Source organism: Carcharodon carcharias, chromosome 3, assembly GCF_017639515.1.
Source record: "Carcharodon carcharias isolate sCarCar2 chromosome 3, sCarCar2.pri, whole genome shotgun sequence".
Lineage (NCBI taxonomy): Eukaryota > Metazoa > Chordata > Chondrichthyes > Lamniformes > Lamnidae > Carcharodon > Carcharodon carcharias.
The window spans coordinates 114,473,463-114,488,823 of NC_054469.1; the positions used below are offsets into that span (position 1 = coordinate 114,473,463).

The window sequence follows — 15,361 nt, forward strand, 5'->3', positions numbered from 1 at the left end:
ATACTTTGTTTTAGAAAGCTTCTAAGTTAACAGTACAGACGTTTAAAAGTAGTTTGTTTGAATTTGCTTCCAACAAGATGTGCAATTTCATTATACAAATATTACAATTCCTGTACTTTCACTAATTAAAGAGGTATGTTATGGTTGGGAAGTACTTTCAATGTAAAGCATTGCCCTTTTAGTTGGAATACAACATTTTCTTTTTGAAACTAAGAGTTTGGGGGAAAACCTTCTCAGCTTGGGTCCTTTCAGCCAGGAAGATAACTTTCCATTAATTGTGTTCAAAACCAGCTATTAGGATGTCTCTTAGGATGCCCAGAAACACTTTTCTGTGAATTTAAACTATGTTCACTATTCTTGCTGTTTTGTGTTGGAGACCTTTTCTTTTATATCTGAATGTAATGGTGAGCTACTATTGGTCAGCTAGTACCTTTGTGCTGAACAGCATTGCTTTTTGGATGGCACCTAGCACATAGTATTTGAAAATTTACTACCATCCAAGTATCCAAGGTTAACTAGTGAACCTGCAATTACTAGGTAAGAGAATGATTGAGTGCCTTTTGTATTTAAATATCTTACAAGGAACATGTTCAAATTACACGTTAAGGAAATTCAATTTTAGCTTTCTAGACGTTTCTTAAAAGAAATCTACTAGTATTTATCAGGCTGACTTTGTTTTTATTAAACATTACTATCTATATTTGACTTAGATGTGTTAATTGTATCAGAATTGGCAGCTGTTAACAGTTCCTCTGCAAGTATTATAATTGAAGTCACTTTGGTATACATATACTGGTATGACTATAACTTTTAAAATTACCTAGAAAGAAAAGTAGTGGCAGAAAACTGCAGTGTGAGAAAACTATACGTGAGGCTGGATTTTAAAGGGCGCCATATTCCCGTCACTCTGACTGGAAAAGTCAGTTGCGAGCCCGCACACCCAAAAGCTGGCTGCCCCGCAGTCATTTTATGCTGGGAGCAGTGTTCAGTAAGGTTATGGCTGATTTGATTGTGGCCTCAATTCCACATTCCACCGACCCTTGATAACTTTTGACCCCCTTGTTGGTCAAGAATCTATCTACCTCTATCTTAAAAATATTTAATGACCTTGCCTCCACCGCTTCCAGGGAAGAGCGTTCCAAAGACTCATAATCCTCAGAGAAAAAATTTCTCCTCATATCTGTCTTAAATGGGAGACTCCTTACTTTTAAACTGTGGCCACTAGTTCCACCACCTCTCACAAGGGGAACCATCCTTTGGGCATCCATCCTGTCAAGTTCCCTCAGGACCTTATATGTTTCAGTAAGTTCACCTCTCATTCTTCTAAACTTCAGTGAATACAGGCCCAAGTCCATCCAACCTTTCCTCATAAGATAACGCCGCCATCTAGGTTTCAGTTAGGTGAACCTTCTCTGAACTGCTTCTAACTCATTTACATCTTTTCTTAAATAAGGAGACCAAAACTTTACAGAGCTCTCTAGACGAGGTCTCACCAATACTCTATACAACTATAGCAAACTATTCCATTCCTCTTGCAATAGACAACAACACCCCCTAATCACTTGCTGTACCTGCATACTAACTTTTTGTTGTTCATGTACCAGGACACTCAGACCCTTGTATACCTCAAGGGTTCTGCAACCTCCCTCCAGTTAAATAATATGCTGCTTTTCTATTCTTCCTGCCAAAGTGGATAAGTTCACATTTTTCCACATTGCACCCAAATTTTTGCCCACTCACCTAACCTATCTAAATCCCTTTGCAGTTGTCCTCTTGACGACCTACCTGTCTTTGTGCCATCAGTAAATTTAGCAACCATATATTCAGCCCCTTCGTCCAAGTCATTGATATAAATTGCAAATAGTTAAGGTCCCAGCACTGATCCCTGTGTACTCCACTTGTCACATCTTGCCAACCTGAAAGTGACCCATTTATGTCTACTCTCTGTTTCTATCCATGCTAATATGTTATCCCCTATGACCATGAGCACTCATCTTGCATTGCAACCTTTGATGTGGCACCTTATTAAATACCTTCTGGAAATTAAGTACAACACATCTACAGGTCCCCTTTATCTACATTGTTTGTTACTTCCTCAAAGAATTCCAATAAATTAGTTGAACATGATTTCCCTTTCACAAAACCATGTTGAATCTGCCTGATTTCATTGAGATTTGTTAAGTGCCCCGCTGTAACCTCCTTAGTAATAGATTCTAGCAACTTCCCTGCGACAGATGCTAAGCTAATTGGCCTGTAGTTCCTTGCTTTTTGTCTTCCTCTCTTGAATTCACTTTTATCCAATCTGATGGGACCTTTCCAGAATCTAGGGGATTTTGGAAAATTACAGCCAATGCAACTACTGTCTCAGCAGCCAGTACTTTAATGACTCTAGGGTGAAGCCCATCAGGACCTGGGCACTTGTCAGCTTTTAGTTCTAATAATTTTCTTAGTACCCTTTCCTTGATGATTGTAATTATCTTAAGTTCTTCCCTGCCTTTCACCTCCTGATTCACTATTATTTTTGAGATGTTATTTGTATCCTCTACAATGAAGACAGATGCAAACTATCTGTTCAATTCATCCATTTCCTTATATTTAAATACTAATTTGGCAGACTCTTTCTCTAGAAGACCAATGCTCACTTCACTTACTCTTTTCCTTTTAAATACCTGTAGAAACTCTTACTGTTTTTATATTTCTACCTAGCTTTCTCTTGAACTCTCATTTCTCCCTCATTATTCTTTTAGTTCTTCTTTGCTGTTCTTTATATTCTGTCCAGTCTCCTGACCTGTTACTCATCTTTGCGGAATTATATGCTTTTTCCTTCAATTTGGTACCATCTTTAATTTGCTTTGTTAGCCACAGATGGCGAGTTGTACTGTTGGAGTCTTCCTTTCTCACTGGAATGTATCTTTTCTGAGTATTCTGAAATATCTCCTCAAATATCTGCCACTGCATCTCTACTAACCTATCCCTTAGCCTAATTTCCCAGATCACTAGCCAGTTCTGCCTTCATGCCCTCATAATTACTCCTATTTAAGTTTAAAACACCAGTCTTAGATCCATTCCTCCCTCCCTCAAATTGAATGTGAAGTTCAGTCATACCATCAGCACTACTACATATGGGTGCCTTCCCTTTGAGGTCATTATATAATCCTGTCTTATTGCATGTTACCAGATCTGGTATAGTCCACTATCTGGTTGGTACTAAAATGTGCTGCTCTGAGAAACTGCCTGAAAACATGCTTTTAAACTCATCGCCCAGGCTACCTTTGGCAATCTGATTCGTCCAACCTATATGTAAATTAAAATCACCCATGATTATTACTGTATCTTTCTCACAAGCTGCCATTATTTGTTCCTGTGTATCCCATCCTACAGTGTGATTACTGTTATGGGACCTATAAACCACTCCCACAAGTGAGTTTTTACTTTTACTACATCTCACCTCTACTCAAATTGATTCTGCATCATGATCTCTCCAGCAGTATGGTCATCTCTCTCTGTTGTACCAATGTCATCTGCTACCCTTTCACCTTTTCCCAGCTTCTTGTCCTTCCTAAATGTTGCGAATCCTTAGATATTCAGGTCCCAGTCTTTGTCATCCTGCAGCCACGTCTCTGTAATGGCTATCCTATCAAATCATACATACTTATTTCTATTTGTGCTGTCAATTCATCTGTTTTGTTATGTATGTTGAGTGAATTCATATACAGAGCCTTTAGTTCTATCATTTTAATATTTTTGTAACCTCTAGCCTTATCTGCTGGTGCACTCTTAGGTTGTACACCCAGTCCCTTCCTGCCATGCTCTGATCATCACTTCCCTCATTCTTACCTTGCTCTCTTGCCTTGTCTTCTTTATTTAATTTATCACATTTTCCCAAACTTGATCTATTGCCCCCACTATTTAGTTTAAAACCCTCTCCACACCCTAGTTTTATGACTCACCAAACACTCACCCCAGTACAGTTCAGGTGCAATTCAGGAAGACCATCCCAATGGTACAGCTCCCACTGGTCCCAGTGCCCCATGAATCAAAACTCATTTCTCGCACACCAATTTTTGAGCCATACATTTAACTCTATAATCTGATTTACTCTATGCCAATTTGCTCATGGCTCATGTAGTAATCCGGAGATTATTACCTTTGAGGTTCTGCCTTTTAATTTAGCCCCTAGCTGCTTACACTTCTCAGCAGAACCTCTTTCCTAGTTCTACCTATGTCATTGGCACCTACATGGACATGACCACTGGATCCTCCCCCTCCCACTACAAGCTCCCCTCCAGCGCAGAGCTGTTCTGAACCCTGTCATTGGGCAGGTAACATTGCCGTCTGGATTCCCGCTCTCTGCTGTAGGGAACTGCCTATCCCCCAACTATACTGTCCTCTAATACCACCACATTCTTATTAATTCCCCCCATTTGAATAGCTTTGTGTATCACGGTGCCAAGGTCAATTTGATCATCCGCCCTGAAGCCAACACTTTCATCCATACAGGTTGTAAGAACCTTGAAACTTGGTAATTGCAAAGGCTGAGGCTCCTCCACTTCTACCTGCTGGGCCCCGTACCTGCCTCACTCACAGTCACATGTTCCTGTCCCTTGACCACTGACCAAATCAGAAGACCCTATCCTAAGGGGTGTGACTGCCTCCTGGTACAAAATGTCCAGATAACTTTCCCCTTGCTGATGCATCGCAGTGTCTGCAGCTCAGTCTCCAGCTCATTTATTCTGGGCCAAAGCTTCTCAAGCCCCAGACACTTACTGCAGACTTGTTTGTCCTGGATCACACTGGCACCCAGGACAACTCGCACACTGCAGTCACAACATATCACCTGCTATGCAATTTTTGTTATGTGTTGATTAATTTATATTTCTTAATCTATAATTGATAAACAATTACTCCCAATAACTTTTACTACTGCTGATAAACCTTACTACAGCTAATAAAACCTTACAATTACTATTGAGTTTTGAAGATAAGCAAGAAAAATTTTCACCAACCAATCACTTATCTGTTTTCATGTGATGTCATTCTTTGATTTCTCTCAGAACGTGGCTGCCCTGTGCTAGAGCCACAGACTGGACTGGATTGGATAGCTCTTCTAGTTGCTGCTGACAGCTTCCGGTTCCCCTCACACCTGCTCTTCCATGTGCTGCTAACTGCCCCTGAGTTTTCCTTTTGCCCGGTCTCCTAGGTGCTGCTGACTGCCTCCGGGTCCTCTTTTTGCCCGATAGAAGTCTTCAAGATCGTGCAGGGTGATGGTGTTTGTTTGGTTCCATTTATTATGAGTCAATAATGAGAGGGTACAAATTTAAGATAATTTCAAAAAATTAAAGGGAACTTAGAGGGAAAAATCCTTTTTCTGTCTCTAAAAGAGACTAAGTAATATTATGGTTCGAATAGGACGGGACAGTTCCACTTCAGTCATGATTTGGACTGTTTCTGGCTGGTGACTGTTTCAAAAGCTTGTTAGCATTCACTTTGAAGGGGAAGCATTGAGCCACTGGGTCTGATTTAATTAGATATGGTCTGAGATTTTTACTTAGCGAATCTATTACTTTACAATTATTGTGCACAAATGCCATGCCAATTCATTCAGAACTGTTTTTTTCACTCCAGAGCCATCCCTTTGTTCCCAAATAAAATTTTTGCTTGGAGATTTGTCCCACATTTTTGACAATAAACAATTGAAGCTGTGTGATTCTTACTATCTTTTTTTACCATATTTCAAAATAATATGCATTGTAAAAACTGAGTTCCTTTTAAGTATTGTAACTAATGTTCTCAGTATTAAATGACCGGTAATGTGAAATCTGGCTCAGCACTCTGGGCTTTGTAAGAACATGCATTTACCAATAATATCAACTGTTATCATGGGCTGCATCTTCCTGTCGGCAAGCAGGGGCGGGGCCCGCTCGCCGACACGTAAAATGACACGGGGTGACATCGGGTGGGTAGGATGAGGTTTCATTATGGATTTTAAATGTTTACAAAATGCTGAAATAGAAGAAATTGACATGTCCCAGCTCATGTGACAGTGTCACAAGAGGGGACATGTCAGGAATTTTTTTTCACATTTCTAAAAATGTTTTAAACTTCCAATGGCACCTTGCCTCAGGGAGATCTGTGCGCTCTTCTGCACGCATGCGTGAAAGAGCGCACTTCTGGTTTAGGGAATTACCCTCCCCGCCTGCACAGGGAGTGCATAGTGCTTCCGAGCAGACGTCACGCTGGACGGGCCATAATTAGCCCGCCCACGTAAAATGGTGGCACGTCCCCAACAGGAGTGCCGATCGGGAACCCATTTGCCCGCACTTACTCCCGCACCGAAGGGTGGAAAATGTTGCCCATGTCTTCGCTATTTACAAAATCTAAAATTGTCACAAAAATATAGAATACCGTTATTACCAATCCTGTTTTGTATTGTGTGATTAAAGTCATTTCAGTAATTAAGTCCTATTCAGAAACTTTGCGTGTGTACAGTATCTTTGCTGATGAAAGACTCAGCTGTTTTCTCAGAAATGCTGGGACACAATTGGTCAACTTGTACATAGATAAAAGCAAAATGCAGCAGATGCTGGAAATCTGAAATAAAAACCGGAAATGCTGGAAAAACTCAGCAGGTCTGACCATCTATGGAGAGAGAAACAGAGTTAACATTTCGAGTCCGTAAGGCTCTTTTTCAGTGCTAAAGAGAGGGAGAAATGTGATGGAATTTATACTGTCTAGGGGGTGGAGCATGTAAAGCAGGATAGAAGGTCATTGATAGGTGGGGGGCTAAGGAAAGATTGACCAAGATGCCATGGACACAAGACAGAGGGACTGTTAATGGTAGTGGTGAAGACTAAAGAAGGTGCTGACAGTGGCATAAAGGTAAGAAAGCAGAATGTGTTAAAAGCAGAACATGGGTCAGCACTCTGTGGAAGAACAACATAGAACAAGTGACAGATGGCCCTTTTGTGGCGGGGTGTTGGGGGAGAGGACAGTGGTTGGAGAAAAAGGCTAAAACAAGGAAGAAATGAATAAAAATGAAAATAAATAAATAAAAAAATAAATATTTTTTTAAAAGGGATTAAAATAGAAGATAGAGGAGAGAGTTCATAGTCTGAAGTTGTTGAACTCAATGCTAAGTCTGGAAGGCTGTAAAGTGCATAATTGGAAGATGAACTGTTGTTCCTCCAGTTTGTGTTGGACATCATTAGAACATTGCAGCAGGCTAGGACGGACATGTGGGTATTAGAGCAGGATGGTGCATTGAAATGACAAGCGACAAGGAGGTCTGGGTCATGCTTGCAGACAGACCGAAGATGTTCTGCAAAGCAGTCACCCAGTCTGTGTTTGGTCTCTCCAATGTAGAGGAGACAGCATTGGGAGCAGCGAATGCAATAGACCAAATTGAAGGATGTGCAAATGAAGCACTGCTTCACCTGAAAGGAGTGATTGGGCTCTTGGACAGTGAGGAGGGAGGAGGTAATGGGGCAGGTGCAGTCGAGACCCTAACCACTTGCTGTGTGAAAAAGTTTTTTCTCATATCGCTTTTTCTTCTTTTGCCAATCACTTTAAATCTGTACCCTCTTGCTCTTGTTCCTTTCATGAGTAGGAACAGTTATTCCCAATTTACTCTGTCCAGACCCCTCATGATTTTGAATACGTCTATCAAACCTCCTCTCAGCCTTCTCTTATCTCAGGAAAAGAGTCCCAACTTCTCCGATCATAACTCCTTTATAATTGTAGTTCCACATCCCTGGAACCATTCTTGTTAACCATCTCTGCATTCTCCCTCCAACACCTTGTCCTTGGTAAGATGTGGCTGTTGTTTCCCAGCAGTCATTTTTTGCCTCTCGTGATGCAGGGAGAACCCACCTTAAAATGTGGATAATCATGATGCTGGAGGCACTGCCTTCAACTTGTTTATTTTGAGGAGTAGCTGTTGGGAGAAGGGGCTGCTTTCTCCAATGGCAGTATTAGTTCACTACATCCTTTATCTTACTATTGTGCAGTTTTAATGCTCCCTTACTGCTGTTTTCTGGGGTATTGAGGTACCAGACATTTGCCATTACCATTTTAGTATAGAAGGGTCCAGGAGCAGCTGGACATGGCTTGCTCCCTTCTTTCTCTATCCTTCTTCAGTAGGCAAGCATCTACTCTTGTTCAGCATAAATTGCTGTGTGAGGGGAATTGCAGATTGGATTCTGCATCTGACTACCATTTTAGAGCAGCAGTCTTTAGATCTTGTTCTGTTGAAATGGCATGCTATCTTAATTTTAAGTGTAATCTTAAAATCTTCAATGGATTAATAAATTTAGCAAATAAATTCCATGTAATTGTATAGAGCCCTTAACTTATATGCTCTATTCTGATGAAACCTAAAATTCATTGTCTATGTGCTTGGATTTTTTCTAGGCTGTTTAGTGTCAAATGCGGTAAGTAGGCTGATGCTATCCTGCAATATTGCCTGAGGTTCCTGCCTTAATTAGATGGGAGAGTAACATTGTCCCTCTGATCTGCACCACCATCAGATTTGCAGATGAAAGGGTTTGGGCTGACCCAAGATGTAGTTTAAAATGAAATTGAAATGGATTATTGCAGAAACGATTAGGATGAAATGGAACTAATTTCCAAATAAACTCCTTGCTTTATACAGTTATTTTGGGGAAGAAATATTTTGACCTGTTCTGAAAATATGTTTTGATATATTTTTGTAGCAGTATAATATTTTTCAAGTCAATGGAAAATAACGAATGGCATGTTAAAAAAACAGCTACCAATTTGCTACAAGCCTGTTTGCATTGCTATCACAATCACTTTCACTCTGTTAGTTTTTTTTGCAGTTTAAAAATACTTGTTTTATTGTATTTTGTTTTCAGTTCATAGTCATATTTCTTTTCTACATGTAAAGTGGATTTCAGACTTCTTTTCTGTGGGGAACCTCTGCAAAATTTGTATCATTTCCAAGGACCCCTTGTTCCAACTTCTGAAAAGTCGTTCATATGAAAATATTGCTGCCATTGAAATAAATGCTTTTCTGTAATTACAGAAATGAAAATAATAATAATGTCAATAAATACAGAAATGGGGGAATTCTTCAGAAATCCCAATTTAAAAATCTTTGACAAATGGTCATCATTTCCCTGTGCCTTACGGCTTGTGTGTGACAACTTAAGGAGAGGAAAAGGATTTGGAGATCTGAAGTGCCTGTTAGCTGCCCCTTTTGCATATAATGTATATTTCTTGGTTGCCCCCAGCCAGGATAGGGAATTTCACAGAATCACAGAATGTTATGGCGCAGCAGCCCTCTGAATGAGCATTATGACCTAGTGCCATTCTCCTGCCTTTTCACCTGAAACAAATGGATGCATTTAATTTTGATGCACATTAAATGGTGTCATGAAAGTATAATAAATCTCATAATATTATTGTGATTTATTGTAAAAGTAGGTTAATAGTAGGGTTTGGATAGTTTCTCTGTGTGTGTCGCTGTGTGTGTGGCATTTAATTGAATTGGAGACAGCTGGCCTGGAGGCTTTTGATTAATTAAAAGGAAGCTAGGTTTGAAATGCTAAATATGGAAAGACTGAGGCTTTAGAAGCTGAAGTGAGGAGAATTTGCATTTTTTAGATAAATCAGAGTAGTTTGAATTTCAAAGAGGTGTAGGGTGTTACACCTAGCCAGAGAAGCTAGGCCAGGCAGTGTGTTTATTTTTCCCAAAGGTTACTGATAGTATTATCACCATGAAAAGATTTTATATTATGAGAAAGGTAAAGTTCCAAAAACATATGGGAACAATGGAATTTGCATTAAAAGGGAGAAACATGTGTAAAGGAGAAGAGGCTATGGGCTGAACTTTGCCGTCAGCGAGCAGGGGGCAGGGCCCGCTTGCCGATACACAAAATGATGCGGGATGATGTCGGGGGGAACCCCTGACGTCATCCCGTCCCATTTAAATCTTCAAAATCAGCTGCGGGCCCACCGACCTGTCAATAGCCAATTGAGGCCAATTAAAACAATTAAAGGATCTGCCCGTCCAACATTATGGTTGGCAGGTTGGCCAGAAGCCCCGGCGGGGAATAGAAAAAACATGAAACTTCATCCACCGGCAGGATGAGGTTTCATGTAGGGACTTAAAAAGTTGAATAAAGTTTTAGTGAAATTTATTAACATCCCATCTCTTGTGACATTGTCATATGATGGGGACATGTTAAGGATTTTGTTTTTCTATTTTTAATGTTTATACAACTGTCAGCGATCCCCTGAGGCAGCATTTAGCCTCAGGGAGATGTGCGCTCTTTCGTGTGCATGCGCTAAAGAATGCTGTCTCGCATTTGGAGAATCCCCCCCGCCCGCACAGGAAGCGCATAGCGCTTCCTGCCGGGCGTCACGCTGGGCGGGCCTTAATTGGCCCACCCACTTAAAATGGCGGCGAGGCCTGCTTCTCCGTTGTTGTTCGGCTCCCTGCCCGCCCAGTAGGCAGAAAATTCTGCCCTAAGTGTTGCTGAGCCACAGAGATTAAACAGAGCCCAGGTTTGTTGCCTCATCTCAGCCGATATGGCTAATCTCAGATGGAAATGCAGTAAGAAAGTATCAGTTGACACAGGTATACACAGGTTTCCTGCTTGTTGATCACCATCGAGTAAATCCAGTGGAGGTTCGCTGAGAACTTGATCAGGTTCAGTTGTGAAGTTCTGCATCATTGAAAAACCATCTGATGTTTGCTGTGCAAGCTAGCACATGTCAGATGGCCATTTGCTTGAATGTGCCAGAGAGCCATTTGTGCCCATGGAACTCCGTCCCAGCATGAGTCTGCAACTTTTGCAGAAGGGGTAATAATCGGGAATAACAGGAATTAATGCACAGTACTGCTATTTTAATAATATATATGCATTTGATTTCATTTTGTTTTTATTCTCTTCCTGTGACTGCAGCCTGAATCTTGGGTATTCAAAGTTGGTAAAGCGTGTGATAATGTTTACATTGACGGATTAATGATTGTAACTACTGCTGTTAAATTAAGAAAAAGCTCATGCTTGATCATTAGGAAATTCTACAGATAGCGTATAAATGAAGAGGACTTTCTAGAGCTCTTCAGGAGCAAAAGAAATTGCACTTTAGAGCAATGTTGAAGAAATGATACTTCTTTTGGGTTATGTGCCAATGGCAGGCCATTATTAATACCTTTCTACCAAAGGTCACAGCCTACATGCAATGCAAAAATGTGGGGCTAATACAACAGAACAGATCAATCATAAAATTGCAAAACATTAAACCATCACTTCCATTAAAATCCAATACATGCTCTTTCCAGCAGGGACAGTAGAGGAAGCGATGGAAAAATAGGACTGAATTTTGCCGTCGGCGAGCAGGAGGTGGGGCCCACTCACCGACGTGCAAAATGATGCGGGATGACGTCAGCAGTTAGCCTCAGAGAGATGTGTGTTTTCGTGCGCATGCATGAAAGAGCACACTCTCGCATTTGGGGAATCGCCCCCCCCACCTGCACAGGAAGCGCATATCCCGCCGGGCGTCATGCTGGGCGGGCCTTAATTGGCCCACCCACTTAAAATGGCGGCGGAGCCCGCTTCTCCGGTGGGGATCGGCTTCCCTCCCACCCAGTAGGCAGAAAATTCTGCCCTATGTGTCGGAGAGGAAGGCATTGTAAGATCTACCAGAAGTGTGAAAAGCTTCGAGTAGTTGTGCAATAAGCTACTGCCTACAGAAACTGAAGCTGGGAAAAGCCACTTTGAATTCTCCTGTCCAGGGTATTGTGTTGACTTGCCTGGATCTGTTTAAAATCTATTTGTTTTTTTAACTGTTGCCTTAACGGGGGTGTAACTGGGAGCCAGATTAATTAGGGGCTTTAGAAGTTATTAAAGTAGTAATTTGTAGACCTATGTATGTGCTTGAGATCTTTTCTTTTAATAAAGGTTTCAGTTTTCTAAAAAAATCTTTAGAGTCTTGGTGGACTTATTACTACTGAATTCAGGGCACGCATCTCGAAATAAAATACAAACGACTCAATCCACCTGGCACACATCATCTGCTGCTTCATAACGCATGGGTGAAATTAAGCATTAAAGGTTGTGAGGCTGTCCCTTCAGGTAAGATTTATCATCAGTTGACTTTCTATGATTCAGCATGATTCTGCTGTAGCCTCTGACATCAGCCAAATGACCGAAAAACTGGTAGAATTTGCACTTCTATATTCTCTGTGTCTGCAGGAGCCCATAATTTCCATCAACAATCTTGTGTGTGTGCTAATTCCCAGACACGGTCCTTAAAGTTTATTTATGAGTGTATCCTGGAAAAACAGCTGAATTCTGCTGATGCCTGCCTGACTAATGCTGGAGTGAGAGGAATAGGAAGAGAAAATTTGGGGGCCTGGTGCTGCAGTGCGTTTTGATCTTTCCATTGTCTATGTTATGTTTTGACTTCAGAAAATTTCTAGAAGATATTGTTGTAATTGCTGGGATCTTCCTGCTGAGAACTTCTTCCACTCTGCTGGAATATCCAAAGACAGGTGAATGTTCCCTGATTTAAATACTGGCAAACACCTGTTCCACAGCAGGCATAACTGAATCATTCTTAATCATACATATTTACTGCATAACAGCTGGTTTCTGCGTAAATTAAAATTAAATTATTTTTTATTGGCTTTTTAAAGCCAAAATGGGATCTTTATTGTAACACTTAATTAACTTCAGTTTAAGACTTGGAATCTTTGGTCAGTAATGCATTCCTGTTGTGCGTTTGACTTACGGGGTACTGTCTTAGGTTTGAAGCACTACAGACAATGATGCAATATTTTATTTAAAGATTTGGCCTCCATTTCCACTGTGGGGTGAATGTCTCTTATGTATTAACATAGTTTATTTTGCATTTGCAGACTGATCTCCTTTCAAGATTTCCTTGCATTTGAATCTGTTTTGCGTGCACCAGATGCCTTATATATTGTTGCTTTCCAGCTATTTGACAAGAATGGCAGAGGAGAAGTCAGCTTTGGTGCGTACTACTAGAAAAGTGTTGATAAACAATGGAAATAAAAGCAAGACTAAAAATGTTGCAAGTCAAAGTAAAACAAAAGCTTAGCTAGTTAATGCTCAAGAGTAAAAGATAGGTTTGCATTCTCAAACATCTGAAATAGTAACCTATTTATCCATGCTAACTAACCATTTTGGATTTCCTTTATTTGTTTGTTTTCAGATTATAAACAATGGTATTGATATTTTTCATGCAAAACCATTCTTGTTCCTGTTTTCTAAATGCATGTTGTGAATCATAATTAGTGCCTACAGTATTAGATGTATTCTTCATGCCCCAAAAGCCAACCAATATATTTTACTTTCTTCGGGAAAAAAACTATTATAACAAATATCTCCTTATACAATTATCTTCCTCAGATTAACATCTTCTGTGGAGACAGGATGTGCTAGTTCGTAGTTAACCTTTTCAGAAAATTATTATTCACTAAAACAATTAATGAACTGTTGTGCAGATCTGCAACTACAACTATATTTTAAAATGAAAATCTTTCTGAGAGGGTTTATTGTCCAACCAGAAGACAAAATGTATTTTATTAGTGACTTAGCTACAAAGTTTACTTATCAGAAATGAAAAGTGAATTCCTATACAGAATATTATTGACTTTTTCTGGTCGATATTCCTGTTTTTCTCCAAGCATAATTCTGCAATTCATTGTTCCTCCTGCCTGTAGACCATCAGAACTAAAGTGTCATATTATATTACCCTGTAAGAAGGTTGGATTGCAGTTAATTTAGAATACTGAAGTAATTATATCATCAGTAATCAATTCATGCATTTGCTGGCACAAGTAAGTTTAAAATACCATTATGAAGACCACCTTCAGACTTATAATTACGTTTTGGCAGATATAAGTGGAATAGGCACAATTTAGTTTAGTTAAGTGAAGTATAGGCAATATTAGCAAAGAAAAATATAACAATCGATGCCTAAGTTAATGGTACATGATAACAGTATAAATCTTGAAACTCTAATCAGGGGTTTATGGAGTAGCTGGAAATTCTTGCTATATTATACTGATTATACCACTTTTATGTGAGCACTTACATCTGTCAAATTAAATGTTTGTAACTTGTTTGTTGCATAACATGTAAAACCACTTTTAATGAAATGAAAATATGAATTAAAACCCAACTCTTTCAATATTATCTATGTATAGGATGTCATAAAACATTTCTCCCTATTGTTCAATCTACATTTTTCCGTTCTCAGGATCTAAGTTTTAGACTTGGGAAGATTTTTTCCTATGGCGGGCTGGGTGGGAGTGGGTGCGGGAGGGTGCAGAGCCGGTCGCCATCCATGATCGGCTGCATGCTGCTATTTTACACAGGTGAGCCAATTAAGGCCAGCCCAGCATAACACGCGGCTGGTAGCACCCAGTGCTACTGTGCAGGCAGTGGGAGGAGGAAGAGTCGGGGCCTGTGCTCTTTCAGTGTCACATGAGCTGGGACATGTTTGTGATGTTTGCAAAATTTACTTAATTATTTTATAAAATCTTCAGGAAACCTCATCCCCCCGCTGTGGATGAGGTTTCCTGAAAAACGCGAAGGCCGCTTGGGCTCTTCACCTGCCCGCCAACCTTAAGGTTGGACAGACCACGTTCTTAACCAGGTTAATTGCTTTTTTAGTGGCCTTAATAGGCCGCTGACAATTCGGCCAGCAGGCAGCCACCTCCGGCAATGACATCGGCATGCCCATAATAGTCAGACTTTCACAAATTGGTTTGTTTTTAAGCAAAAGATAGTTATTTTCCTAGCTTCATCTGTGACTAGTTAAGTTGGGGTGTACAAGTTTATTTGGCTAATACTTTCGCTGCATGTCAGCTGCGCGCCCGTCGACCTGTCAATGGCCAATTGAGGCCATTGACAGAGCAATTAAACTAATTAATGGACCTGCCCGTCCAACCTTAAGGTTGGCTGGCAGGCCAGGAGTCCCAGCAGGAATTAGAAAAAGCATGAAACCTCATCCACGGGCAGGATGAGGTTTCATGTAAGTTTTAAAAAATTTTAATAAAGTTTTTGTAAAACTTATGGACATGTCCCAACTCATGTGACAGTGTCATATGAGGGGACATGTTGGGGAAATTTTATTATTCTATTTTTAGCTTTTTTACATTTAGAGCCAATCTCCCTGAGGCAGCACTTAACTTCAGGGCGATGAGTGCCCCCCCCCCCCTCCTAACTCCCCCAGCACAGGGAGCGCCCAGCACTTCTGTGCAGACGTCATGCTGGGTGGACCTTAATTTGCCCGCACACGTAAAATGGCACCGCGCCCCCGATTGGAAGCGTGTCTGTGCGCACTCACCCTTCAACTTCGGATG

General features: G+C 40.5%; 1 protein-coding gene across 1 annotated transcript in view; it reads left to right on the forward strand.

Annotated features, from left to right (window-relative positions):
* The window catches only part of LOC121276315 (calcium-binding mitochondrial carrier protein Aralar2-like), a 280,042-nt gene that overhangs the window by 16,917 nt on the left and 247,764 nt on the right, over positions 1–15,361 (forward strand). The window contains exon 2 of the mRNA XM_041184583.1: positions 12,887–13,002. Coding sequence (XP_041040517.1) covers positions 12,887–13,002 — 116 coding nt within the window. The remainder of the gene's footprint in view (positions 1–12,886; positions 13,003–15,361) is intronic.